General features: G+C 54.7%; 1 protein-coding gene across 7 annotated transcripts; it reads left to right on the forward strand.

The window, feature by feature from the left end:
* On the forward strand, window positions 1-27,504 carry ADGRE5 (adhesion G protein-coupled receptor E5). 7 transcript variants are annotated; one of them, XM_016935296.4, is made up of 20 exons: window positions 37-445; window positions 7,368-7,418; window positions 7,620-7,736; window positions 9,895-10,050; window positions 15,318-15,449; window positions 16,053-16,199; window positions 16,634-16,780; window positions 16,869-16,915; window positions 17,042-17,119; window positions 20,164-20,341; window positions 20,431-20,541; window positions 21,383-21,648; window positions 23,156-23,335; window positions 24,528-24,719; window positions 25,109-25,335; window positions 25,478-25,544; window positions 25,647-25,738; window positions 25,839-26,007; window positions 26,688-26,789; window positions 26,872-27,504. In XM_016935296.4, exons 1-20 carry the CDS (start codon window positions 424-426, stop codon window positions 26,899-26,901), a joined length of 2,511 nt encoding a protein of 836 aa, XP_016790785.1. In that variant the 5' UTR covers window positions 37-423; the 3' UTR covers window positions 26,902-27,504. The 7 variants fall into 7 exon arrangements, with proteins under 7 accessions (XP_016790791.1, XP_016790785.1, XP_016790786.1 ...); XM_016935297.4 differs by having other exon boundaries at window positions 20,431-20,538; XM_016935299.4 differs by lacking the exon at window positions 16,053-16,199.
* Window positions 27,505-27,508: the final 4 nt, after the last annotated feature.

Consider the following 27,508-nt stretch of genomic DNA (forward strand, 5'->3'; position numbering starts at 1 on the left):
GCCAAGTGGCCCCAGGCAAGACCGCCCCGCCCGGCTGCCACACCTTCCCCTCCAGAGCAGCCAGCCCCAACACAGAGGCCAAAGGGTTCGTCAGAGCCACATGGTGGAAACTCTAGCAGAGGGTTTTTGAAAGCAGGTTGCACTTCATTCTTGCTGAGTGAGTGCACGTGTGTGTGTGTGTGTGTGTGTGTGTGTGTGTGTGTGTGCAGCGCCCCTGGGTCTGTGTTTTTATTGCACTTTCCTGCTGGCTTCCAGCTGCACCGCCAGTTCCGGGGAGGGCCCTGGGCCAGCGGCTGTCCGCCCCCCCCCTCCTTCATAAAGTCCTGGCCTCGGGACAGCCTGCACAGCTGCCCAGCCTGTGGAGACGGGACAGCCCTGTCCCACTCACTCTTTCCCCTGCCGCTCCTGCCGGCAGCTCCAACCATGGGAGGCCGCGTCTTTCTCGGTAAGTACTTTGGGGCCCCGCTGGGAGGGGCGAGGAAGCTCTAGCGGGACCCCTTGGCTGCGTCTGAGAAACGGGAGGCGCCGCTGGTGTCTGTGGGGCCTGCGATAGAGGAAGCCACATTGTCAAGCAGGCACTCACGGGCACACGGCGAGAGGGGCTGGTGGTGCTTGGGCACCCCCACACCTCGGCAGGAACTCCAGGGTGCTCTTGGAGCCTGCTACCCTGCCTGGAGGGATCCTCAAGCTTTCTACTGGAGCCAGTCTGGCATCTGCTCCCTAAGAGGGGAAACTGAGGCACGGGGGAAGGAAAGGGGCAAAAAGTGAGTGCTGGGACCCTGAGAGCCGCTGTGCTTAATATAACGCATAGAAGGACATGGGCGGGGGTGGGGAAGCTAGAAGCCAGGACTTCTCCACTGCAAGGTACCCCCAATTTGTCCCTCGCAGTCTCAGCAGCAGGGGCAGCCCCCAGAGACCCCAGTTCTTGCTCCCCGCAGACCTGGCTGGGGCTCAGCTGCGGATCGAAGGGACTTTGCCTGGTTCTGGGTTTGAATTTGATTTTTGTTGTGACTTCCTGGGACTCCCTTTCCCGCCCCACCCAAGGTGACTGTAACGGTTATCAGGGTAGCTCGTTGCCTAAGCAACGGGGCAACAAAGAGAGTGAAGAAATGACATTTGGGGCAAAAACCAGAACTTCCTGGACCACAGGGACACAGCTTCCCTGGGCCAGCCCCAAGTGGCAGGTGTCAGCTCAGCACCCCGCCCTGGCTTGAGAGTGAGAGACAAGAGCCCACCTTGGGTTTCTTGGGGGCACACCTGTTGGGGGCAGTTGCCAAGACCTGGCTTCCCAGGGCTTCCACGCCCTGGCTGTCTGTGTCACCAGGGCTAAGTCAGAGAGCCTCTGCGCCTCACTTTTCTCATCTATAAAATGGAGCACAACCCGTCTCCATCTTAGATTGTTTTAAGGGATGAGTGAGTTAGGACACAAACTATTCCTGGTTCACAGTAAGAATTAGGTAAACAGCATTTTAAAAGTGTTGGCTGGGCACAGTGGCTCACACCTGCAATCCCAGCACTTTGAGAGGCCGAGGCAGGTGGATCTCTTGAGCCCAGGGACTGGAGACTAGCCTGGGCAACAACATATCGAGACGTTGTCTCTACCAAAAAAAAAAATTTTTTTTTTTGATACAAAGTCTCGCTCTCGTCGCCCAGGCTGGAGTGCAATGGCGCAATCTCGGCTCACTGCAACCTCCGCCTCCTGGGTTCAAGCGATTCTCCTGCCTCGCCCCCATCCACCCCGAGTAGCTGGGATTATAGGTGCCTGCCACCATGCCCGGCTAGTTTTTTGTTTTAGTTTTAGTTTTTGTATTTTTAGTAGAGACGGGGTTTCACCATGATGGCCAGGCTGGTCTCAAACTTCTGACCTCAGGTGATTCACCCGCCTCCGCCTCCCAAAGTGCTGGGATTACAGGCGTGAGCCACCGTGCCCAGCCAAAAAAAATTTTTTTTAATTAGTCGGGCTTGGTGGTGTGTGCCTGTAGTCCTAGTGGCTCAGGAGGCTGAGGTGGGAGGATCCCTTGAGCCCAGGAGGTTGAAGCTGTAGTGAGCTGTGTTTGCACCACTGCACTCCAGCCTGGGTGACAAAGCAAGATCCTATCTCAAAAAATAAATTAATAATAAGGCCGGGTGCAGTGGCTCACACCTGTAATCCCAGCACTTTGGTAGGCCCAGGCCAGCAGATCACCAGAGGTCAGGAGTTCGAGACCAGCCCGGCCAACATGGTGAAACTCTGTCTTTACTAAAAATACAAAAATTACCTGGGTGTGGTGGCAAGCACCTGTAATCCCAGCTACTCGGGAGCCTGAGGTAGGAGAGTCGCTTGAACCTGGGAGGTGGAGGTTGCAGTGAGCTGAGATCACGCCACTGCACTCCAGCCTTGGTGACAGTGAGACCCTGTCTCAAAATAAATGAATAAATAATAAATTATGATGATTATTAAATTCTGGTAAGACACTAGTGGGTCTGGGGAATTGTCTCGGGGTCCTTAGGAGGAAGCCTAAAGAAGGGGTGACTGCCCCACCCCCCACCCCAGGATCTCAATGCAGGAAACTGACTGCTTAGGGCTCAGCCCAGAGAATGCAAACCAGATGGAACTCAAACCAGAACAGCAGCTTCTCTCCCGGCTTCTGTTTGGGCAACTTCCAAGGCCCCAGATGGAGGCAGCTGGGCCCTGTAGCCTCACGGTGGGAGTAGAGAACCCAGCTCAGCCCATGCAGAGGGGATGGGGCACAAAAGAACCCTGCCCAGGGCCCTGAGGACCTCAATCCCTCAATTCCTCCTTCCCCAACTTCTTCTGTTTATTGGATTCCTCCTGATCCTTTTCTGGGCTCCAAGCCTCAGTTTCTCTATCTGTAGAATGGGCGTCAACACAGCCCCTGCCTCCTAGAGTGGTTCTGAGCTTTAAAGGAGTTACCTGGGGCTTTGGGAGTTAGAGATGAATCTGCCTAGATCCTGTCCTGCCAGGGGAGGTCACTTTGTGGTCTGTTCTGCAAAGAGGAACTGGGTTCTGGCCGAGGGAGGAACTAGCCAAGCCTTGTGGCCAGAGAGGAGGAAGAGGGGAATCCTGACAGAAGTGGGGAGTACGGGCTTGGGCTGGGGGGTTTCGGCCTTGGTTTAACCCAGCTGGAAGGAGTGTGGAGGTGGGAGTGGGGATCTCTGCCTTCCACCCACCTAAGGGGTACTAAATTTGAACACAGTGGCTGAGTGGTCCGGGGACCTCCAATCTGCACCCCAAACACCCACCCTCTGAAGCTGTGCTCATAACAGACCCCAAAATTCCCCTGGAAGCCCCTCCAGGGTTGAATTGGGGCAAATGAGTGGTGAGTCATTCCTTCCCTTAGGCCCAGGAAGTGACTCATGCCCAGCCGTTGTCCTGGTCCCCATCCCTCTGCCCGACACCCCCCTTCAGGTCTCCCTGGATTATTGGGGTCCCCAGTATTCCCAGATCGGCAGGGACTGGACGTCCCCTCCCAGCCCGCCCCAGGCCCCACCTGCCGCTCATATCCCAATGCCCTCCCTTCCCCTGCCATTCCCCTCTGTTTCCATCCACCCTCCTTTCTCATGGTTTTCTTTCTTCCTCACTGTTTATCTCTCTGTCTCTCTGTTCTCTCTGTCCCATCTCCTCCTGTTTCCTCTTCTGCTCTCTATGGGCCCCTTGTTTCTCTCTCCACCTCTCTCTATCACCATGTAATTTCTGTCTCTCTGTCTGTCTCTATCTCTCCGTGTCTCTGTCTCCTCTGTCTTCTCTTTCTCTAGCTGTCTTCTTTCTCCTGTCTGTCTCCCTCTCTCTCTCCAGCTCGTCTCCTTTCTCCTCTCTGTCTCCCTCTCTGTTCCTGTCCCTCTATCTCTCTGTCTCTCTCTCTCTCTTTGTTCTTTTCTTTTCTTTCTTTTTTTTTTTTTTTTTTTGAGACTCTTGCTCGTTTTTTTTTTTTTTTTTTTTTTGAGAGTCTCGCTCTGTTGCCCAGGCTGGCATGCAGTGGCGGGATCTCAGCTCACTGCAACCTCTGCCTTCTGTGTTCAAGCGATTCTCCTGCCTCCATCTCCCAAATAGCTGGATTACAGGCGTGTGCCACCATGCCCGGCTAATTTTTTGTATTTTTAGTAGAGATGGGGTTTCACTATGTTGGCCAGGCTGGTCTCACACTCCTGGCCTCAGGTGATCCATCTGCCTCGGCCTCCCAAAGTGCTGGGATTACAGGCGTGAACCACCGAGCACAGCCCCCCACCTTCTGTCTCTCTCTCTCTTTGTGTCTCTGTCTCTCTTTCTGTGTCTCTCTTTCTTTCTGACTCTTTCTCTCTCTCTGTCTGTCTCTCTCTCTCTCTCTCTAATCTCTATTTTCTCTCCACCCCTGCTTCTTTGTCTCTATCTCTCTGGTGAACAGCAAGGAGATCCCTAGGTCCCCATCTCTGAATCCCCTGGTGACCTGAGGAGGGTCCCCCAGGACATGCTTTGGGAGGGGGAACCCCCTGAGTGCTGGGAACCGCCACTCCACGTGCACCCCAACAGGCGGCTACAGCGTCTTCCTGTGGGAGGGGGGCCCGGGGGGTGAAATATCACCACTGGGTTCCAGGACAGACCGCCAGGGCCAGTGGCAGTTGTGGGTGTGGTGTGTGTGCACCTGTGTCCCTGAGGAAGCGTGGAGGTCCAGGGCATCTCAGAGCCTGGGGGATCCAACACCGTCATTTTTTTTTTTTTCTGAGACGGAGTCTTGCTCTGTCACTCAGGCTGGAGTGCAGTGGCGTGATCTTGGCTTGCTGCAACTCTGCCTCCTTAGTTCAAGCGATTCTCAAGCCTCAGTCTCCCAAGTAGCTGGGATAACAGGCACCCGCCACCACGCCCAGCTAATTTTTTGTATTTTCAGTAGAGAGGGGGGTTTCACCATATTAGGCAGGCTGGTCTCGAACTCCCGACCTCAAGTGATCCACCCGCCTCGGCCTCCCAAAGTGCTGGGATTACAGGCATGAGCCACTGTGCCTGACCACGCCTTCATTTTTACCTAAAGAAATGAAGATGGCAGGCCGGGCATGGCGGCTTGTGCCAGCACTTTGGGAGGCCAAGGCAGGTGGATCACGAGGTCAGGAGATCGAGACCCTCCTGGCTAACATGGTGAAACCCCTTCTCTACTAAAAATATAAAAAGTTAGCCGGGCGTGGTGGCGGGCGCCAGTAGTCCCAGCTACTCTGGAGGCTGAGGCAGGAGAATGGCGTGAACCCGGCAGGTGGAGCTTGCAGTGAGCAGAGATCGCACCACTGCACTTCATCCTGGGCAACAGAGTGAGACTCCATTTCAAAAAAAAAAAAAAAAAAGAGGCTGGGCGCGGTGGCTCACGCCTGTAATCCCAGCACTTTGGGAGGCTGAGGCGGGCGGATCATGAGGTCAGGAGATCAAGACTACCATCCTGGCTAACACGGTGAAACCTTGTCTCTACTAAAAATACAAAAAAATAAGCTGGGCGTGGGGGCGGGAGCCTGTGGTCCCAGCTACTCGAGAGGCTGAGACAGGAGAATGGTGTGAACCCGGGAGGCGGAGCTTGCAGTGAGCCAAGTTTGCACCACTGCACTCCAGCCTGGGCGACAGAGCAAGACTCCGTCTCAAAAAAAAAAAAAAAAAAAAAAAAAATGAAGATGGCAGGCTGGGCACGGTGGCTCACGCCCGTAATCCCAGCACTTTTGGAGGCCAAGGCGGAAGGATCACTTGAGGCCGGGAGTTCAAGACCAGCCTGGCCAACATGGTGAAACCCCGTCTCTACAAAAATACAAAAAAATCAGCCGGGCTTGGTGGCGGGTGCCTGTAATCCCAGATACTCTGGAGACTGAGGCAGAAGAATTGCTTGAACCCGGGAGGTGGAGGTTGCAGTGAGCCAGGATCGTGCCATCGCACTCCAGCCTGGGCGACAGAGAGAGACTCTGTCTCAGAAAAAAATAAATAAATAAATAAATAAATAAATAAATAAAAGAAGAAGAAATGAAGATGGCAGTAAATGCTCAGGCACACCGGACAGCAGTCATGTGGTTCACTCCCACACGCACTACACTGGGGAGTGGGTGCCATCATCATCCCTATTCTACAGAGGGAAACTGAGGCAGAGAGGCCCACTGTCTGGGATTTGAACTGGGGACGCCTGGCTCCTGTCTGTTTTCTAAGCCACTCCCCACACACCCCAGGTCAGAAGAGCAGCAGCTGGAGCTGAGACCCCCACCAGGCTCATGGCCCTTCCCTACTCCTCAGTTCCTGAAACTCTGCCCCCAAGCTGAGCTCGGGAGGCTGAGGCGGGAGGATTGCTTGAGGCCAGGAGTTCAAGATCAGCCTGGGCAACAGAGCAAGACTCTGTCTGTAAAATAATTTTTTAAATTATTTTTAGGCCGGCCACAGTGGCTCATGCCTGTAACCCCAGCACTTTGGGAGGCCGAGGTGGGTGGATCATGAGGTCAGGAGATCGAGACCATCCTGGCTAACACAGTGAAACTCCATCTCTACTAAAAATACAAAAAATTAGCCGGGTATAGTGGTGGACGCCTGTAGTCCCAGCTACTCGGGAGGCTGAGGCAGGAGAATGGCATGAACCCAGGAAGCGGAGCTTGCAGTGAGCTGAGATCATGCCACTGCACTCCAGCCTGGGTGACAGAGTGAGATTCCATCTCAAAAAAAAAAAAATTATTTTTAATTTTTTGGCCTGGCATGATAAATTATTTTATTTTAAAAATTTTGAGTCAGGAAATGTGGCTCACGCCTGTAATCCCAGCACTTTGGGAGGCCGAGACAGGCAGATCACCTGAGGTCAGGAGTTCGAGACCAGCCTGGCCAATATGGTGAAACCCTGTCTCCAGTAAAAATACAAAAAATTAGCCGGGTGTGGTGGCGGACTCCTGTAATCCCAGCTACTCAGGAGGCTGAAGCAGGAGAATCACTTGAACCCAGGAGGTAGAGATTGCAGTGAGCCAAGATCACAGCATTGCACTTCAGCCTGGGCGACAGAGCAAGACTGTCTCAAAAAGAAAAAAAAATTTAGTGCACACCTGTGGTCCCAGCTACTTGGGAGGCTGAGGCAGGAGGATCTCTTGAGCCTAGGAATTGGAGGCTGCAGTGAGATATGATTGCACCACTGTACTCCAGCCTGGGTGACCAAGCAGGAGCCTGTGTCAAAACAAAACAAAACAAAACAAAAAAACTCGCCCCTATGGGAACAGGGTGACAGACTCTTTGGCTTTGAGCATCTGAGTGGGACATGACATCTGCTCACTCTGAACGACCGTCAGGATCTGAGCCTGAGAGGGGTCAGCATCCTCCTCCCACAAAATGCATCACCCTTACGCCTCCTTTCCCACCCTGGGATCCCCTCTGACCCCCTTTCCTTTCTCTGTTGCAGCATTCTGTGTCTGGCTGACTCTGCCGGGAGCTGAAACCCAGGACTCCAGGGGTGAGTCTGCTGGGAAGCAGAAAGCACAGTCCACAGCCAGAGCCAGGGGAGGGCCCTGGACCCCCGCCCAGCCCCCTTCAGCCCAGGGAAAGAGAGGCCTCGTGCACGGGAAACTCAGCGCCCTGCCCCATCTCCCCCAGTGCCCCCTTTTTGTGGATCCCCTTGCCCCTCACCTTCTGACCGTGCTCCCTGCTCTTGCAGGCTGTGCCCGGTGGTGCCCTCAGAACTCCTCGTGTGTCAATGCCACCGCCTGTCGCTGCAGTCCAGGGTTCAGCTCTTTTTCTGAGATCATCACCACCCCCACGGAGACTTGTGACGGTACAGAGGCTTGAGGGCAGCGCAGGGGACATCCGCGATTATGAGGCATTGCCCAGCCAGTGGGGGACAGAGGTTGTTGTGAGGGGCCACAGCCTTACCTTCCAGACTATCATCATGGCCAGAGAAAAGAAAAAGAGGGCAGGCGTGGTGGCTCACGCCTGTAATCCCAGCACTTTGGGAGGCTGAGGCGGGCAGATCGTTTGAGGCCAGGAGTACTCAGAAGACTGAGGGGAGAGGATTATTTGAGCCCAAGAGTTTGAGGCTGCAGTGAGCTATGATTGCACCACTGCACTCTAGCCTGGGCAACAGAATGAGATCCTGTCTCAGGGAGAGGGAGAGGAAGGGGAAGAGGGAGAGGGGGAGGGGGAGGGAGAAGGGGAGGGGAAGGGGGAAAGGGAGGGGGATGGGGAGGGAGGGGGGAGGGGAAGGGTGAAGGGGAGGGGAAGGGTGAAGGGGAGGGGGATGGGGAAGGGGAGGGGAAGGGGAAGGGGAGGGGGATGGGGAAGGGGAGGGGAAGGGGGAAGGGGAGGGGAAGGGGGAAGGGGAGGGGGATGGGGAGGGAGGGGGGAAGGGGAGGGGAAGGGGAAGGGGAGGGGGATGAGGAGGGAGACAGGGAAGGGGAGGGGGAGGCAGAGGGAGAGGAAAGGAGGCAGGAAGGAAGGAAGGGAGGAAGGGAGGGAGAGAGATAGACCCGGCATGGTGGGTCATGCCTGTAATCCCAGCACTTCGGGAGGCCGAGGTGGGCAGATCACTTGAGGTTGGGAATTCGAGACTAGCCTGGCCAACATGGTGAAACCTCCTCTCTATACTAAAAACACAAAAAATTAGCCGGGAGTGGTGGTGGTCACCTGTAATCCCAGCTACTTGGGAGGCTGAGGCAGGAGAATTGCTTAAACCTGGGAGGTGAATGTTGCAGTGAGCCGAGATTGCGCCACTGCACTCTGGCCTGGGCGACCAGAGCAAGACTTTGTCTCAAAAAAAAAAGAGAGAGAGACAGAGAAGGAGAGAAAGAGAAAGAAAAGTAGGCCCGGCATGGTGGCTCACGCCTGTAATCCCAGCAGTTTGGGAGGCCAAGGTGGGCGGATCACCTGAGGTTGGGAGTTCGAGACCAGCCTGACCAACATGGAGAAACCTCATCTCTACTAAAAATACAAAATTAGCCGGGTGTGGTGGCCCATGAGCACATGCTTGTAATCCCAGCTACTCCGGGGGCTGAGGCAGGAGAATCGCTTGAACCCGGGAGGCGGAAGTTGCAGTGAGCCAAGACCATGCCATTGCACTCCAGCCTGGGCAACAAGAGTGAAACTCTGTCTCAAAAAAAAAGAGAAGAAAAGAAAAAGAGAGAGAGGGAGGGAGGGAGAGAAAGAAGAGGGAGGGAGGGAGGAAGGAAGGAAGGAAGGAAGGAAATAAAGGAAAAATATGAAGGGGGAGAAGTAAGAAGTGAATAGGCATGGCTTCCTGGAGAGAGAGAAGCTGGGTGCTCAGGAATCTGGAGTCTGTGCCTCAGTTTACCCTTAAGACTGGGGAGGGGGTACATTCTGGCTATGAGGTTTTTTTCCTTTTTTTTTTTGAGACAGAGTCTCACTCTGTCACCCAGGCTGGAGTGCAGTGACCCGATCTCGGCTCACTGCAACCTCCACCTCCTAGGTTCAAGCGATCCTCCTGACTCAGCCTCCTAAGTAGCTGTGACTACAGGCATGCACCACCATGCCCAGATAATTTTTGTATTTTTAGTAGAGACGGGGTTTTGCCATCTTGGCCAGGCTGGTCTCGAACTCCTGACCTCAGGGGATCCACCTACCTCAGCCTCCCAAAGTGCTGAGATTACAGGCGTGAGCCACTGCACCCGGCCGCCATGGGGTTTAAATTTCTACAAAGAGACTGGGGATGGGGATGGGGATGTGGAGCTTCCTGTCCATCCCCCACCTCAGCACTGTTCACTGTGTCCAAATCTAAGATGCCAGCCAGAGAACTAAGATCAAGTGTGGTCTTCAGGAATGGCTTGCTCCAGCTGCAGCATAGCCTGTGCAGTGCAACTTAAGATTTTTTCCAAAAGATACTAAGCAGCAGGCCCCATGTTGGGGAGTCAGGATGGGGGTCTCTGCCCTGACAGAACTCACATCTTTGGGAGGTGACTCCCTGTCCTGTTGTGTTCCAGACATCAACGAGTGTGCAACACCATCGAAAGTGTCATGCGGAAAATTCTCGGACTGCTGGAACACAGAGGGGAGCTACGACTGCGTGTGCAGCCCGGGATATGAGCCTGTTTCTGGGGCAAAAACATTCAAGAATGAGAGCGAGAACACCTGTCAAGGTAAGAACCACCCCACGTCCTCTGACTTTCCACCCATGAGGTTTGGGGTCACCAGAGTCATTCTGGCAGCATCCAGAGAGCAGGGCCTTGGTTATAGGGTCAGTGCCTGGGGTCTGAGATGGGACAGGTGCACATGTACCTACCCCACCACCCCAGAGAGGCAGAGTGATGTGAGGATTAAGGGCTGACTCTGGGACCAGCTGCCTGGGCCAAATCCTGATAACCAAGTGTATGACATTGGCCAGGATACTTATTCAGAAACCGCTGTCCACATGTGAGATGTGATAACGTTATCATGCTTGTAATTCCAGTGCTTTGGGAGGCTGAGGCGGGAGGATCTCTTGAGGCCAGGAGTTCAAGACCAGCCCATAGCAACATAGCAAGACCCCACCCCTATAAAAGGGGAGGCGAAGGCAGGTAGATTGTTTGAGCCCAGGGGTTCGAGACCAGCATGAGCAAATGGGTGAAACCCCATCTCTACAAAAAATACCAAAAAAAAAAGATTAATTAGCCAGGCATAGAGGCCTGCGCCTGTAGTCCCAGCTACTCAGGAGGCTGAGGTGGGAGGATTGCTTCAGGCTGGGAGGTCAAGGCTGCAGTGAGCCATGATCAAGCCCCTGCACTCCAGCCTGAGTGACAGAGCAAGATCCTGTCTCTAAAAAAGAAAAAATCAAACCAAAGCTTTCTTGGAGGCAGGATTTTAAAAAATTAAAAACATTAAATGAAAAAAGAACTGGCCGGGCGCAGTGGCTCACACCTGTAATCCCAACACTTTGGGAGGCCGAGGTGGGCGGATCACAACGTCAGGAGTTTGAGACCAGCCTGATCAACATGATGAAACCCCCGTCTCTACTAAAAATACAAAAATTAGCCAGACATGGTGGCACGCGCCTGTAATCCCAGCTACCAGCTACTCCGGAGGCTGAGGCAGGAGAATCGCTTGAACTCGGGAGGCGGAGGTTGCAGTGAGCCAAGATCGCGCCACTGCACTCCAGCCTGGGTGACAGAGTGAGACTCTGTCTGAAAAAAAAAAAAAAAAAAAAAGATAGGTTGGGTGCCATGGCTCATGCCTGTAATCCCAACACTTTGGGAGGCCAAGGTGGGAGGATCACTTCACTTGAGTCTGGGAGTTCAAGACCAGCCTGGGTAACATTTCAAGACCCCATCTCTACAAAAACAAAAATATAGACAAAGGGAAGAAAGAGTCCTTATCTTTTATTTGTTTTGTTTGTTTGTTTGTTTTTGAGACAGAGTCTCACTCTGTCACCCAGGCTGGAGGGCAGTAGTGTGATCTCGGCTCACTGCAACCTCCGCCTCCTGGGTTCAAGTGATTCTCATGCCTCAGCCTCCCAAGTAGCTGGGATTACAGGTGTGAGCCACCACGCCCAGGCTGAGTCCTTATCTTTTAAAGATAAAAACAAAAGTAGCTTTGACTTTTGTTAAATATAGACCTTGGACAGATTACTTTCACCTTGTTAAAAGGTTAAAGTTACTTTCACCTTGCTAAAAGAGGAGTAATGGCATTTACCTACAAAAGTATTTAACAGGCTGGGCACAGTGGCTCACACTTGTAATGCTAGTACTCTGGGAGGCCGAGGCAGGTGGATCATCTGAGGTCAGGAGTTCAAGACCAGCCTGGCCAACATGGCGAAACCCTGTCTCTACTAAAAATACAAAAATTAGCTGGGTGTGGTGGTGCATGCCTGTAATCCCAGCTACTCAGGAGGCTAAAGCATGAGAATCGCTTGAACCTGAAAGGCAGAGGTTGCAGTGATCCGAGATGACAGCACTGCACTCCAGCCTAGGTGACAGAGCGAGACTCCATTTCAAAAAAAAAAAAAAAAAAAGGCTACGTGCGGTGGCTCATGCCTGTAATCCCAGCACTTTGGGAGGCCGAGGCGGGTGGATCCCGAGGTCAGGAGATCGAGACCATCCTGGCTAACACAGTGAAACCCCGTCTCTACTAAAAACACAAGAAATTAGCCGGGCATGGTGGCCGGCACCTGTAGTCCCAGCTACTCTGGAGGCTGAGTCAGGAGAATGGCGTGAACCCGGGAGGCGGAGGTTGCAGTGAGCCAATATTGCGCCACTACACTCCAGCCTGGGCAACAGAGCGAGACTCCATCTAAAAAAAAAAAAAAAAATCACTTAAAAGCTCCTGGCTTGTAGAATGCACTCTATCAGCAATGGCTAATGGGGATTTTATTGTAATTCTGATCTGATGCGCCCCCAGGATGGGTATCCGTAGGGTGCGAGATCAGAGAGCAGCTGCAAGGCTCTACCCCTGCGCAGAGGCCACAGCCTTTGCTATGGTCTTGCTTAAGGCCACAGCTCAGGCCGGGAGAAACTGGGACTCCAGGCTTTGCCTATTTTCCAGGGAAGCTGGTTGGGCAGGGGAGGGGCTTCCAGGATTCACAGGGGCAGATGGGAGCCAGCAGTGGGCAGCTGGAAGCTGGGACTCATTCAAAGAGAGGGAGTTAGTGCAGGGTACCGAGATCAGGAAGAGGAGTGGTGCAGAGGTGGGAGGTGATGAGACTCAAGACTACAGGGAGAAGAAAGGGCCCGCAGCCCAGATCCCAGCCCCACCCCTCCTGCCCTGCATTCAGGCAGAGCACAGAGGGATAAAGAGGGAGGTGGGTTGGGGGACAAGGCAGAGATGCATGTACCTGGGACGTACACCTGCGTGGAGCCCAGAAGGAGGCTTCTGTCCGCCACACTGCTAGTCCCCAGGGCCCCCTTGCAAGTGGACATCATGTTACCCCACATGCATGTGACTTGGCCAAAGGAGACAGAGTCTTCATGTGAACTGGAAAAAGATCCCCCTCTCCCGGTGGATACATTTGACAAACAAAGAGTGGGCTGGTTTTCAGCCCCTGCTCATCTCATTGGCCCAATACCTTTGTGCAGTGAGCAACCTGCACAGCTGTACTTGGTGATCATGGTTTCCTCCCAGGGTGCTCTGGCTAGGGGTGCCGCCCACCCACTGCTATGAACCCCCTGCATGGGATGGTGGTTGTGGTTACGGAGGAGGTGTGTTGCTGTGTTAGAAACAGGCCTGGGCTGAGAGAAGGGGACTCAGTCAGGCAGCTGGGCAGAGACATGGACAGCAAGGCTGAGGTGATAAGAGGGACCTCCACGGACATCAAGGCAGGTGATGGAGCCAACGGCCTGCTGGTTTGGAGCAGGACCTATGACCAGAGGTGAGAAGCTCAGAGGGGCCTGGGCCCCTCCCTTTAACCCTCGGCACTCCAGGCTTCGCTATTGCACCTGAGGACACGTGCACCCAGTGTCACAGCCCATGGGGCCTGTGACATCCAGGCCAGAGACCTCGGGCGGCTCCCTCCACTCCTCACCCCCCTGTCTCCAGGCATCTCAGGGCCATCCTAAACCCCTGATCACCCGTCTTTGTCCCAACCCTGAGACTCGGGACCCTCCACAGGGGGCCACTTTGGAAGCTCGGAACATCCCCCTGCCCATCTGGCATCTTATTTGCATAAAACAAAAGGGGGCTGGCACTCAGGATATTTCATGGGCTCATGACATGGCGTGTGGTGGCACATTCCAGTACAGTATCCATCCTCTCCGCCATCGCCGGGGACTGCCAGGATGAGACTTGCTGCCACCGGGGCTCCCATGAGCTCAGCCATACCTGGAACCCCTCTGACACCCACACCTACCATAATGAACCCCAAAACCCTGTCCAGAAACTCAGGAGGAGGGAATCTCAAGGACAGGACAACTGTCTCCAGCCAGCAGCCTTGCTTGGAGAAGATGCCTCCCAACCACCTTTCTGGCCGTTTAGCCCTCATCCATTTCCCCATCCAAGGCTCCACCCTAACCCACCCTGGTAATTCCTGGGCCTGAACGCACCTCCAATGACCAAAGCTTGGGAGGATGCTGTGGCCAGGTGTGGGCAGCGTGACGTGGACCCCACAAATGGATTCAGAGGGCTGGGTGCCGTGACTCATGCCTGGAATCCCAGCACTTTGGGAGGCCAAGGTGGAAGGATCACTTGAGGTCGGGAATTCGAGAGCAGCCTGACCAACATGGTGCAACCCTGTCTGTACTAAAAATACAAAAATTAGCCGGGCGCAGTGGCACGCACCTGTAATCCCAGCTACTCAGGAGGCTGAGGCAGGGGAGTCGCTTGAACCCGGGAGGCAGAGGTCGCAGTGAGCTGAGATCACATCATTGCACTCCAGCCTGGGCAACAGAGAGAGATGCTGTCTCCAAAAAAAAACAAAACAAAAACGCACTCAGAGGGTTGGATGAAGGAAGCGGCTCCAGCCTGGACTAGCCGGCAAGAGACAGCGTCACTGGGGACCATTGTCCCAGGCCCGATCCTCTCCTGTAGTCAGTCCTGGTCTGGACCACTCAAGGACAGAGACGGAAGCTTGAACCCCATTCAGCAGGGCCCACAGGTCTCTGTCCCTGGTGGAATGACAAGGGATGAGAGGACAGATACATCTGCCACCCCTCACCCATCGGCACCTGTGCCCTCTCTAGCCACAGGCCCCCGCTCACGGCCAGTTCTGCTCAGATATGGATTCTCACCAAATCCTGCTATTTCCATATCCATAGATCCTTTCCTGGGGATCAGAAAAAAGCATCTTTGTAGACTCGGGGCTGCCTGGCTGGACATCAGCCCCCACTGTTCACCCCAGCCTGGTGCCCACTGTCCGGGCAGCCCTAGCCTGTCCCACATCATCCCTCACTCTCCCCACCCCTGCTATTGCTCTGCATCGCGGGGGCACTGGCTTAGGGAGGGGTCTTGGTCCATGCCCATGAAGCTGGGCTCTCAGAGCTAGTGTGGATGGGAGAGCAGCATCCTGCTAGGGCCACCAGGATGCTGAGAATTTGGCCAGCGAGCGGCCGTTCTGTGGGAGTCAGGCCCAGGGCCACCGTTGGGAACCAAGACGTGTCCTGCCCAGGCGCACGGCGTGTCCCCTGCATTTGGTTCTCAGGAAGGCCCCACCCTGGCCTTTGCCCGGAATCCTTAGGCTGGGACACAGATGGCTGGGACATCCCAGCTTGGAGCTGCCCAGGAAGGCAGAGGAGAAGGGGAGGACTTGGCTGCTTCCAGCCACATCTGGACAACAGAAGGCCTGAGCCACCACCCTCACCATAGGATGCCTCTGTGTGGATTGGAAAAGGGAGGAGACAGTGGTGCCTTCCAGATGCTTCTGTGCCAGGAAACATGGCGGACCCTCAGCCCTGAAAGCTGCTCACAGCTACGGGCATCCTTCACCCTCTCCTTCCTCTTGCAGATGTAGACGAATGTCAGCAGAACCCAAGGCTCTGTAAAAGCTACGGCACCTGCGTCAACACCCTTGGCAGCTATACCTGCCAGTGCCTGCCTGGCTTCAAGTTCATACCTGAGGATCCGAAGGTCTGCACAGGTAGAGGCCCCAGGAAGATGCCGTGAGGCTGGACGGGAGCTGGGGATGGAGCTGAGGCAGGTCCTCCAAAGCAGCCGAGGAGGAGGGAGAAGATCCGCAGGTTCCCACAAGGTCAAGGACCTGCTAAGCCCCTGCCTAAGGATTCACCTCCCAGGAAGGTCCCGCCACACGGCAGGGAGGCGGCAGGGCCTTCAGGGCTGGAGTGCCCTTGTGGGCCCCCAGACCTCACCCCTTCCTCATCTGTCACGTGCGAGTGGAAGAAGGTGTCACTTCCAGTTCTAAGAAGGGGAATCTCCACTATGACCAGGGAGGGAGCAGATGAGAGTTTTTAGTTTTTAGTCATGGAAATCTAGCTCCCATGACTCAGTTTCCCTTTTGGTTTCACCTCCTATAAACTGGGGACCATGGTCCCTGCTGTGCCCATCTGGTAGGAAGACCATCATAAGATGCTTTGAAGGTGAAGTTGAAGGTCACCAAGTGGCGGCATGTGCAATAATGGTCTTCAGTCTGAGGCAATGAAAAGATAGGGGAGTGGGTGCAGTGAGTGGAGGGCAGGCCAGGGCTGGTCAGGGACAGGGTTTGACCCTCTGGCTTTGTCCTCAGATGTGAATGAATGCACCTCCGGACAAAACCCGTGCCACAGCTCCACCCACTGCCTCAACAACGTGGGCAGCTATCGGTGCTGCTGCCGCCCGGGCTGGCAACCGATTCCGGGGTCCCCCAATGGCCCAAACAATACCGTCTGTGAAGGTCGAGAGCTCAGATCCCACGTTCCCAGAGACCCACAAACATCTGATCACATGTTCAACGGCGCCCACACAAACCAAGCAGAATGAGCGCTGGAGGCGCCCGGCTGTGCCAGGCGTTTGTTCATTCTTCTGAGGCTAGATGAGAAAAGAGCAGGGGTCCTCCGGAAGGAGCTGGGGTACTGAGGGGGGAGGCTCAGGGGGACCCCAGGCAACAGCTGATGACTCACTGGGAGGAAGGCGTTTCACCATATTCATAACCTGCTCATCTGCACGGGGCCCACCTGCTGTGCCCAGGCCTCTCCACGCTTACATAACCCAGTGTCCACCTCTCCAAGGGGGGCACTAATGCCGGGAGGAACGAGCTAGGGGCACAGACAGGAGACAGGACCCTCTCCAGGCTGGGACAGGGCCTGACCCCCTTCTTCCTGTCCTCAGATGTGGACGAGTGCAGCTCCGGGCAGCATCAGTGTGACAGCTCCACTGTCTGCTTCAACACCGTGGGTTCATACAGCTGCCGCTGCCGCCCAGGCTGGAAGCCCAGACACGGAATCCCGAATAACCAAAAGGACACTGTCTGTGAAGGTATGACCTGGCCCTAGAAGCTCCCCAACTCCCAACACCCACACTGACACGCTCCCGCCTAATGAGCCGCTTGTCTTGTTCCCTACAGATATGACTTTCTCCACCTGGACCCCGCCCCCTGGAGTCCACAGCCAGGTGAGTGGCCCCCACAGGGACGAGGCAGCGGGAACTCCATCCACACAGCACTGCATCCGTCTCCTTGTTCTAAACTTCCCACCCACCGTCCAGGCTCTCCGACCCCCACATCTCCTCTCTCTGCAGACACTTTCCCGATTCTTCGACAAAGTCCAGGACCTGGGCAGAGACTCCAAGACAAGCTCAGCCGAGGTCACCATCCAGGTAAGGGCAGGACGCTGGGGGACCCCAGGACAGTGTAGAATCAGCTAGCGGAGGCTTCCGTGTGGCCAGAGAGAGTGCCCAACCCAAGCAGGGGCCTCTAGTCAGAGACACACATGCGCATAACATACACACACCACATACAGTATGTGCACAAACATACACACCTGGACACATGAAGACACACGCATGCACATACACACACCAGGTATAATGGCAACAGAGTGCAGCACTTAAGAACCTGGAGTTGAGGCCGGGCACGGTGGCTCACGCCTGTAATCCCAGCACTTTGGAAGGCCGAGGTGGGCAGATCATGCGGTCAGGCGATCGAGACCATCCTGGCTAACATGCTGAAACCCCGTCTCTACTAACAATACAAAAAAAAATTAGCTGGGTGTGGTGGCAGGCGCCTGTAGTCCCAGCTACTCAGCAGGCTGAGGCAGGAGAATGACGTGAACCTGGAGGTGGAGCTTGCAGTGAGCCGAGGTCGTGCAGCTGCACTGCAGCCTGGGCGACAGAGCCAGACTCTGTCTCAAAAAAAACAAAAAAACAAAAAAAAACCTGGAGTTGGGCCACAGAAGTTCAAATCCCCCCATTGCCACTTCTTGCTGTGTGATCTCAGGCAAGTGACTTGCCCTCTCTGGGCCTCGGTTTTCTCATCTGTTTTGGGGGTTGTGGTGTTTTTTTGTTTGTTTGCGTTTTTTTTTTATTTGGAAACAAGGTCTGGCTCTGTTGCCCATTCTGGAGGGCTGTGACATGATCATGGCTCACTGCAGCCTCAATCTCCCAGGCTCAAGTGACCCTCCCACCTCAGCCTCCCAAGTAGCTGGGACCAAAGGCATGTACCACCATGCCTGGCTTATTTATTTATTTAATATATTTATAGATGGGGGTCTTGCTATGTTGCCCAGGCTGGTCTCGAACTCCTGGGCTTAAGTGATCCTCCTGCCTCGGCCTCCCAACATGCTGGGATCACAGGCGTGAGCCACTGTGTCTGGCCAGTTTCCTCATGGGCAACACAGGCATGAAAATAATGCCTCCTTCATATAGTCAGTGTGAAGGGTAAATCAACTAATAGAAGTAAGACTCAGAACAGTGCCTGACACATGATAAGCCTTATGTAAAAGCTTTCCCGGCCAAGCACGGTGGCTCACGCCTGTAATCCCAGCACTTTGGGAGGCTGAGGCACGTGGATCACCAGAGATCAAGAGTTTGAGACCAGCCTGGCCAACATGGCGAAACCCCATCTCTACTAAAAATACAAAAATTAGCTGGCGTGGTGGTGCACGCCTGTAATCTCAGCTACTCAGGAGGCTGAGGCAGGAGATTCGCTTGAACCCGGAGGCAGAGGTTGCAGTGAGCCAAGATTGCACCACTGTACTCCAGCCAGGGCAACAAGAGTAAGATTTTGTCTTAAAAAATAAAACAGTTTTCCCATATGTTTTTAGCACAGTAGAAAAATGATGTGAGCCACTTAGCATCATTTTAACTTTTCCAGTAGCTAGATTATTTAGTTAGTTTTAGAGATACGGTCTTGTTTTGTCACCCAGGCTGGAGTGCAGTGGCACAATCACAGCTCACTCCATTCTCAACCTCCTGGGCTCAAGCAATCCTCCCTCCTCAGCCTCCCAAGTATTAAGAGCTGAGACTACAGGTGTGAGCCACTGTGCCTAATTTTTTCATTTTTTTTTTCTTTTTTTTGAGACGGAGTCTTGCTCTGTTGCCCAGGCCGGAGTGCAGTGGCACGATCTCGGCTCACTGCAAGCTCCGCCTCCCGGGTTCATGCCATTCTCCTGCCTCAGCCTCCCGAGTAGCTGGGACTACAGGCGCCCACCACCACGCCCAGCTAATTTTTTGCATTTTTTAGTAGAGATGGGATTTCACCATGTTAGCCAGGATGGTCTCGATCTCCTGACCTCGTGATCCACCCACCTTGGCCTCCCAAAGTGCTGGGATTACAGGTGTGAGCCACCGCGCCCAGCCATTTTTTCATTTTTTGTAGAGATGGGGGCCTTGCTATGTTGCCCAAGCTGGTCTTGAATCCTGGGTTCAAGTGATTCTCCCACCTCACCCTCCAAACGCACTGGAAGTACAGGCGTGCACCACCGTGCCTGTTGTCTAATAACTACACTTTATAAAGTAAAAATAAAGTTAAATTAAAGTTAAGATTGCAGGCCGGGCATGGTGGCTCAAGTCTGTAATCCCAACACTTTGGGAGGCTGAGGCAGGCAGATCGCCTGAGGTCAGGAGTTCAAGACCAGCCTGGCCAACATGGTGAAAACCCGTTTCTAAAATAACAAAAAAAATTAACCAGGCATGGTGGCGGGCACCTGTAGTCCCAGCTACTAGGGAGGCTGAGGCAGGAGAATCACTTGAACCCAGAAGTCAGAGGTTGCAGTGAGCCAAGATCGCGCCACTGCACTCCAGCCTGGGAGGCAGAGTGAGACTTAGTCTCAGATAAATAAATAAATAAAGTTAAGATTGCATTTAACCTAATAGATCCAACGTATTAACCACTTTAACATGGAATGATTTTTTGCTTTTTTTGTTTTGATCCGAGATCGTGCCATTGCACGCCAGCCTGGGTGACAAGAGTGAAACTCCATCTCAAAACAAAACAAAAAAAAATTACAAATTTAGCCGGGTGTGGTGGCACCCTTCTGTAGTCCCAGCTACTCAGAAAGCTGAGGTGGGAGGATCGCTTGAGTCTGGGAGGTGGAGGTTGCAGTGAGCTGATTATGCCACTGCACTCAAGCCTGGGCAACAGACTGAGACCCTGTCTCAAAAAAAGAAAGAAAAAAGAACAGGAAATCAAAACAGAGCCTGGCAGGCAGCCCGTGCCCGACCAGTGTTAAGCGCTGTGATTCATATGTGCACGCAGGCAAATACTCAATCCGTCGCTTGTTTTCTGGTTACTGCATCATCTCAGTGATTCCCTTGTGCCTGTGGGTCTCCAGTGTGTCCCCTGGTAGGGGGTGACATCCAGGTCCTTCAGGCAACCCCTGTGGTCTGATGCTCCAGCGATTCTGTCACCCGCCACCCCCTAGAATGTCATCAAATTGGTGGACGAACTGATGGAAGCTCCTGGAGACGTAGAGGCCCTGGCGCCACCTGTCCGGCACCTCATAGCCACCCAGCTGCTCTCAAACCTTGAAGATATCATGAGGATCCTGGCCAAGAGCCTGCCTAAAGGCCCCTTCACCTACGTTTCCCCTTCGAACACAGGTGAGGCCTTGGCCTGGCCTGCCCTGCCCCAACCCTGGGCCCCACCTGGTACCTGGGGTCCCTAATCACAACTGCCCCTCTCCCCTCAGAGCTGACCCTGATGATCCAGGAGCGGGGGGACAAGAACGTCACTATGGGTCAGAGCAACGCACGCATGAAGCTGAATTGGGCTGTGGCAGCTGGAGCCGAGGATCCAGGTAGCAGTGGCGGTCTGGAGGGGGAGCCCGTGGGAGAGAGATGGAGGTGCTGGGATGGGGCCAGGGTGAGGTTCAGAATATGGAACAACAGACTGGGTGCGGTGGCTCACGCCTGCAATCCCAGCATTTTGGGAGGCCCAGGTGGGTAGATCGCTTGAGCTCAGAAGTTCAAGACCAGCCTGGGCAACATGGTGAAACCCGGTCTCTACAAAAAATACAAAAATTAGCCAGGTGTGGTGGCACGTGCCTGTAGTCCCAGTTACTCGGGAGGCTGAAGCGAGAGGATCAATTGAGCCCGGGAGGTCAAGGCTGCTGTGAGCTATGATCACGCCAAAGCACTCCAGCCTGGACGACATAGTGAGACCCTGTCTTAAAAAAAAAAAAAAAAAGTCCAGGCGCAGTGGCTCATGCCTGTAGTCCTAGCACCCTAGCACTTTGGCAGGCTGAGGTAGATGGATCACCCGAGGTCAGGAGTTCAAAACTAGCCTGGCCAAGATGGTGAAACCCCGTCTCTACTAAAAATACAAAAATTAGCTGGGAGTGGTGGCAGGTGCCTATAATCCCAGCTACTTGGGAGGCTGAGACAGAAGAATCGCTTGAACCTGGGGAGTGGAGGTTGCAGTGAGCTGAGATCACGCCACTGCACTCCAGCCTGGGCGAAAGAGCGAAACTCCGTCTCAAAAAAAAAAAAAAAACAAGGAACAACTAGAAACTGACTCATCGGGAGGGGCTCCTGGCGTCATCGTGGTGGACTGGCTGAGCCTGAGCTGGGTCATCTTGGGAGGGGGGATAGAGCATGGGAGGAGGACAACGGGAGTAGGCAGCGAGCGTGTCTGTTCCCCAGGCCCCGCCGTGGCGGGCATCCTCTCCATCCGGAACATGACGACATTGCTGGCCAATGCCTCCTTGAACCTGCATTCCAAGAAGCAAGCCGAACTGGAGGAGATATATGAAAGCAGCATCCGCGGTGTCCAACTCAGACGCCTCTCTGCCGTCAACTCCATCTTTCTGAGCCACAACAACACCAAGGAACTCAACTCCCCCATCCTTTTCGCCTTCTCCCACCTTGAGTCCTCCAATGGGGAGGCGGGAAGAGACCCTCCTGCCAAGGTCTCTGCTCACTCTGCTTACTTCCTCAAAGATAACCCAGGGCCTTCGCACATGCTGGGCCTCTCTCTGGGATGCTCTTTCCCGACGTGACTCGGTCTTTTATGTTTCTGGCCTTCTGATTTGGGCCTTCCCCAACCTCATTACTTATTTATTTCCTTACTTTATTTATTTAATTTAATTAATTAATTTGTTTAAGACAGAGTCTCACTCTGTCGTCCAGGCTGGAGTGCAGTGGCACGTTCTCGGCTCACTGCAATCTCTGCCTCCCAGGTTCAAGCGATTCTCCTGCCTCAGCCTCCCAAGTAGATGGGATTACAGGCATGCGCCACCACACCTGGCTGATTTTGTATTTTTAGTAGAGACGGGGTTTCTCCATGTTGGTCAGGTTGGTCTCAAACTCCCGACCTCAGGTGATCTGCCCACCTTGGCCTCTCAAAGTACTGCGATTACAGGCATGAGCCACCACGCCCAGACTTTCTTTTCTTATTTATTTATATTTTTAGACAGGAGGGTCTCACTCTGTGGCCCAGGCTGGAGTGCAGTGGCGCAATTATAGCTCACTGCAACCTCGAACTCCTGAACTCAACCATTCCTCCAGCCTCAGAGTTTTGAGTAGCTGAGGCTACAGGCATGCACCACCACTCCCAGCTAATTTTTTTATTTTTGATAGAGACAGGGACCTCACTATTTTTCCCAGGATGGTCTAGAATTCCTGGGCTCCAGTGATCCTCCCACCTCAGCCTCCTGAGTAGCTGGGACTATAAGCGTGCACTACTATGCCCAGTTAATTAAAAACAAAAAAATTAATGGAGATGGAGGTCTTGCTATGTTGCCACAGCTGGTCTCAAACTCCTGGCCTTGAAGCGATCCTCCCACCTTGGCCTCCCAAAGTCCTGGAATTACTTACAGGCAAGAGCCATCATCATCCCTGGCCACCTTCTAATGCACTATCTACATTACTTATTCGTTAGGTTTATGACATAATCTGCCTCTCCCACTTTTTTTTTTTTTTTTTTTTTGAGATGGAGTTTCACTCTTGTCATCCAGGCCGGAGTGCAGTGGCTCATTCTCGGCTCAGTGCAACCTCCACCTCCCAGGTTCAAGCGATTCTCCTGCCCAGGACTCCTAAGTAGCTGGGATTACAGGTGCTTGCCACCAGGCCCAGCTAATTTTTGTATTTTTTAGTGGAGACGGGGTTTCGCCATGTTGGCCAGGCTGGTCTCAAACTCCTGACTTCAGGTGATCCGCCTGCCTCGGCCTCCCAAAGTGCTGGGATTACAGGCATGAGCCACTATGCCTGGCCACCTCTCCCACTCTTATGTCAGCCTCACAAGGGTAGGTACTTGTGTGTGCCCTGTTCACTGCTGTGTCTCCAAACCTGTTACATTCAGTAGGCGCTCGGTCAATACTCAGCTAGTAAAAAGCAGCCCTCTTAGACTCAGCGCAAGCCCAGGACCTAAGAGTGAGCTCCAGGCCAACCTTTCTGACCACCCCCATCTGCCCACAGGACGTGATGCCTGGGCCACGGCAGGAGCTGCTCTGTGCCTTCTGGAAGAGTGACAGCGACAGGGGAGGGCACTGGGCCACCGAGGGCTGCCAGGTGCTGGGCAGCAAGAACGGCAGCACCACCTGCCAATGCAGCCACCTGAGCAGCTTTGCGATCCTTATGGCTCATTATGACGTGGAGGTAAGTAGCTGGAGGCATCCTCAAGTGCCCACAGGTAATGAGGTCCAGCTGCAACCAGACAGGCAGGTAGTTCTCCATGGAGCCCTACTGGTTGCTCAGATATATCTGCATGGTTGCACAGCCCAGGTGTCCCCACGTCACACCCCTCGCAGCCTCTTCCTTTGGCCTCTTCTCTACAACCCAGCAACTATACATGGGGGGCAGCCACTAGCTCTGCTCCTCTGCCTGTCCATCCCGTACCAGTTGTGAGATGTCAACTAAAAGCTCCCCATGGAGAGCATTCCAAGGGGGCACCACTTGCCCGTTTTTTTTTGTTTTGTTTTGAGACGGAGTCTCTGTCGCCCAGGTTGGAGTATGGTGGCACAATCTCAGCTAGTGAGGTTCAAGGGATTCTCCTGCCTTAGCCTCCCGAGTAGCCGAGATTACAGGTGTGCACCACCATGCCTGAGTAATTTTTGGTATTTTTAGTAGAGACAGGGTTTCACCATGTTGCCCAGGCTAGTCTCGAACTCCTGACCTCAGGTGATCCACCCACATCGGCCTCCCAAAGTGCTGGGCTTACAGGTGTGAGCCACCGCACCCGGCCTTTTTTTTTTTTTTTTTTTTTTGGACAGAGTCTTGCTCTATCGCTTAGGCTGGAGTGCAGTAGTGTGATCTTGGCTCACTGCAACCCCCGCCTCCGGATTCAAGCGATTCTCCTGCCTCAGCCTCCCAAGTAGCTGGGATTACAGGTGCATGCCACCATGCACCGCTAATTTTTGTATTTTTAGTAGAGGCGGGGTTTCACTATGTTGGGCAGGCTGGTCTCGAACTCCTGACCTCAGGTGATCTGCCCCCCTCAGCCTCTCAAAGTGCTAGGATTAGAGGCATGAGCCACCACACCCAGCCTGGAGCACCACTTTCTGTATGTGACTTCAGTAGGATCCATCGTTAAGCTGGGCCTTGTCAAAAACTGCAATTAACCAGGCAGAGAAGGGGGGACGCCTGTGGTCCAGGCCAAAGGCCCAGCAAGCACAAAAATGTGAAATCCCTAGACTCCCCTTCCAGCTGGTAAGTGTGGCCAGATCTAGGAGGGACAAGGGAGGAGGTCAGAGAGGTGGGCCCGTCAATGTGTGGGGGGCAAAGGGACCACAAAGAGGGCAGGAAGGCCTCATGCCCTGAAGGAACCCTGAGCACCCAGTGCCACTCCTAGGACTGGAAGCTGACCCTGATCACCAGGGTGGGACTGGCGCTGTCACTCTTCTGCCTGCTGCTGTGCATCCTCACTTTCCTGCTGGTGCGGCCCATCCAGGGCTCGCGCACCACCATACACCTGCACCTCTGCATCTGCCTCTTCGTGGGCTCCACCATCTTCCTGGCCGGCATCGAGAACGAAGGCGGCCAGGTGAGGTCCCGCCCCGCTCCCTCCTGAGCTCTGGGGTCAGGGAGGCCTGGGAGGGGTTAGCCCCGCCCACTCCCGAGGCTCAGTCGGGTAGGCGGGCCCTGGAGGTATGAGGCCCCGCCCCTGTCCGGGATCTGGCCCCGCCCACCGGGGGGTCGGGTTGTCTCTTTAAAGGGCGCTGGCTTTGGAGCTGCCACACCCCGAGTGCCCGCTCGCTTCTATGAGCGTTGTTGGGGGTGGGCCCTGGGGGGGAAACCTGGCCCCCGCTCCAGACCCGCCCACCCTCCGGCTGTGGTCCCGCCCACTCTCGGGACCTGGCAGGCGACTGGCTCTGGCGCCGCATGCCCCGCCCCGCGCTGACGTCGCTCCTTCCCTCCGTCCCCGCCCCGCAGGTGGGGCTGCGCTGCCGCCTGGTGGCCGGGCTGCTGCACTACTGTTTCCTGGCCGCCTTCTGCTGGATGAGCCTCGAAGGCCTGGAGCTCTACTTTCTTGTGGTGCGCGTGTTCCAAGGCCAGGGCCTGAGTACGCGCTGGCTCTGCCTGATCGGCTATGGCGTGCCCCTGCTCATCGTGGGCGTCTCGGCTGCCATCTACAGCAAGGGCTACGGCCGCCCCAGATAGTGAGTGCAGCGAGATGGGGCAGGAGGAAGGCGGGGTGCTGGGCCCGGGGCTCACAGGCAGTGCCACGCACAATGTCCGGCCGCCCTCCGTTCCGCTCCTGGCTTCCTGGGGCACTGATGGGACCCCTCCCTTCCCTCCTAGCTGCTGGTTGGACTTTGAGCAGGGCTTCCTCTGGAGCTTTCTGGGACCTGTGACCTTCATCATTTTGGTAAGTACCCACTCTCCCTCCACCGAAGCCCGAGCGCCACAGGCCCAGGCCCGGCTGGACCATCGCTCTCGCCCTCTAACCCACAATCTGCTCCCTGCCCAGTGCAATGCTGTCATTTTCGTGACTACCGTCTGGAAGCTCACTCAGAAGTTTTCTGAAATCAATCCAGACATGAAGAAATTAAAGAAGGCGAGGTGAGAGGAGAGGCTGGAAGGACTTGGAGGCGGGGCCAGGGTGAGGGGCGTGAAGCTGGAGGTGAGGTGGGGGCCCACGCTGCTACCCCGCTCCTCGCAGGGCGCTGACCATCACGGCCATCGCGCAGCTCTTCCTGTTGGGCTGCACCTGGGTCTTTGGCCTGTTCATCTTCGACGATCGGAGCTTGGTGCTGACCTATGTGTTTACCATCCTCAACTGCCTGCAGGGCGCCTTCCTCTACCTGCTGCACTGCCTGCTCAACAAGAAGGTGGGGGCCTGGGCACAGTGGCGCACGCCTGTCATCCTCCCACCTATTTGGGAGGCTGAGGGGGGAGGGTTGCTTGAGCCCAGAAGTTCAAGACCAGCCTGGGCAACATAACCAGATGCTGTCTTTACAAAAAAATTCAAAGATAGCCAGGGTGAGGTGCCTGTAATCCCAACAGTTTGGGAGGCCGAGGTGGGCAGATCACCTGAGGTCAGGAATTCAAGACCAGCCTGGCCAACATGGTGAAACCCTGTCTCTACTAAAAATACAAAAATTAGCCAGGCATGGTGGCACACGCCTGTAGTCCCAGCTACTTGGGAGGCTGAGGCAGGAGAATCATTTGAACCAGGAGTGCAGTGGGCCAAGATGGCACCATTGCACTCCAGCCTGGGTGACAGTGAGACTTGTCTCCAAAAAAAAAAAAAAAAAAAGCCGGGTGTGCTGAATGCCCATCTCAGCTTCTCAGGAGGCTGGGGCAAGAGGATCACTTGGGCCCAGGAGTTCAAGGTTGCAGTAAGCTATGATGGTGCCACTACACTCCAGCCTGGGTGACAGGGGGACCCCATCTCAAAAAAAGAAAAACACAAAAACACCAAGAAGGTGGGGCTGAGGGCAGAGCATGGGGAGGAGCGTGCACGGTCCCAGGGCCTGCTCCTGCCCTGACTTGGTGTCTGGGCCGGCAGGTTCGGGAAGAATACCGGAAGTGGGCCTGCCTAGTTGCTGGGGGGAGCAAGTACTCAGAATTCACCTCCACCACGTCTGGCACTGGCCACAATCAGACCCGGGTAAGAGGCTGCGCCTGGGGCGGGTGTGGGCAGGAAGGCACCAGGGCTAGCGGGGCTCAGGCCTCTGGGCTCTCCTCTCCAGGCCCTCAGGGCGTCAGAGTCCGGCATATGAAGGCGCATGGTTCTGGACGGCCCAGCAGCTCCTGTGGCCACAGCAGCTTTGTACACGAAGACCATCCATCCTCCCTTCGTCCACCGCTCTGCTCCCTCCACCCTCCCTCCCTGATCCCCACGTGTGCCACCAGGAGGGAGTGGCAGCTATAGTCTGGCACCAAAGTCCAGGACACCCAGTGGGGTGGAGTCGGAGCCACTGGTCCTGCTGCTGGCTGCCTCTCTGCTCCACCTCGTGACCTAGGGTGGGGACAGGCTGGCCCAGGGCTGCAATGCAGCATGTTGCCCTGGCACCTGTGGCCAATACTCGGGACAGACTAAGGGCGCTTGTCCCATCCTGGACTTTTCCTCTCATGTCTTTGCTGCAGAACTGAAGAGACTAGGCGCTGGGGCTCAGCTTCCCTCTTAAGCTAAGACTGATGTCAGAGGCCCCATGACGAGGCCCCTTGGGGCCACTGCCTGAGGCTCACGGTACAGAGGCCTGCCCTGCCTGGCCGGGCAGGAGGTTCTCACTGTTGTGAAGGTTGTAGACGTTGTGTAATGTGTTTTTATCTGTTAAAAATTTTCAGTGTTGACACTTAAAATTAAACACATGCATACAGAAGATG

The sequence above is a fragment of the Pan troglodytes genome, chromosome 20, assembly GCF_028858775.2.
Source record: "Pan troglodytes isolate AG18354 chromosome 20, NHGRI_mPanTro3-v2.0_pri, whole genome shotgun sequence".
Lineage (NCBI taxonomy): Eukaryota > Metazoa > Chordata > Mammalia > Primates > Hominidae > Pan > Pan troglodytes.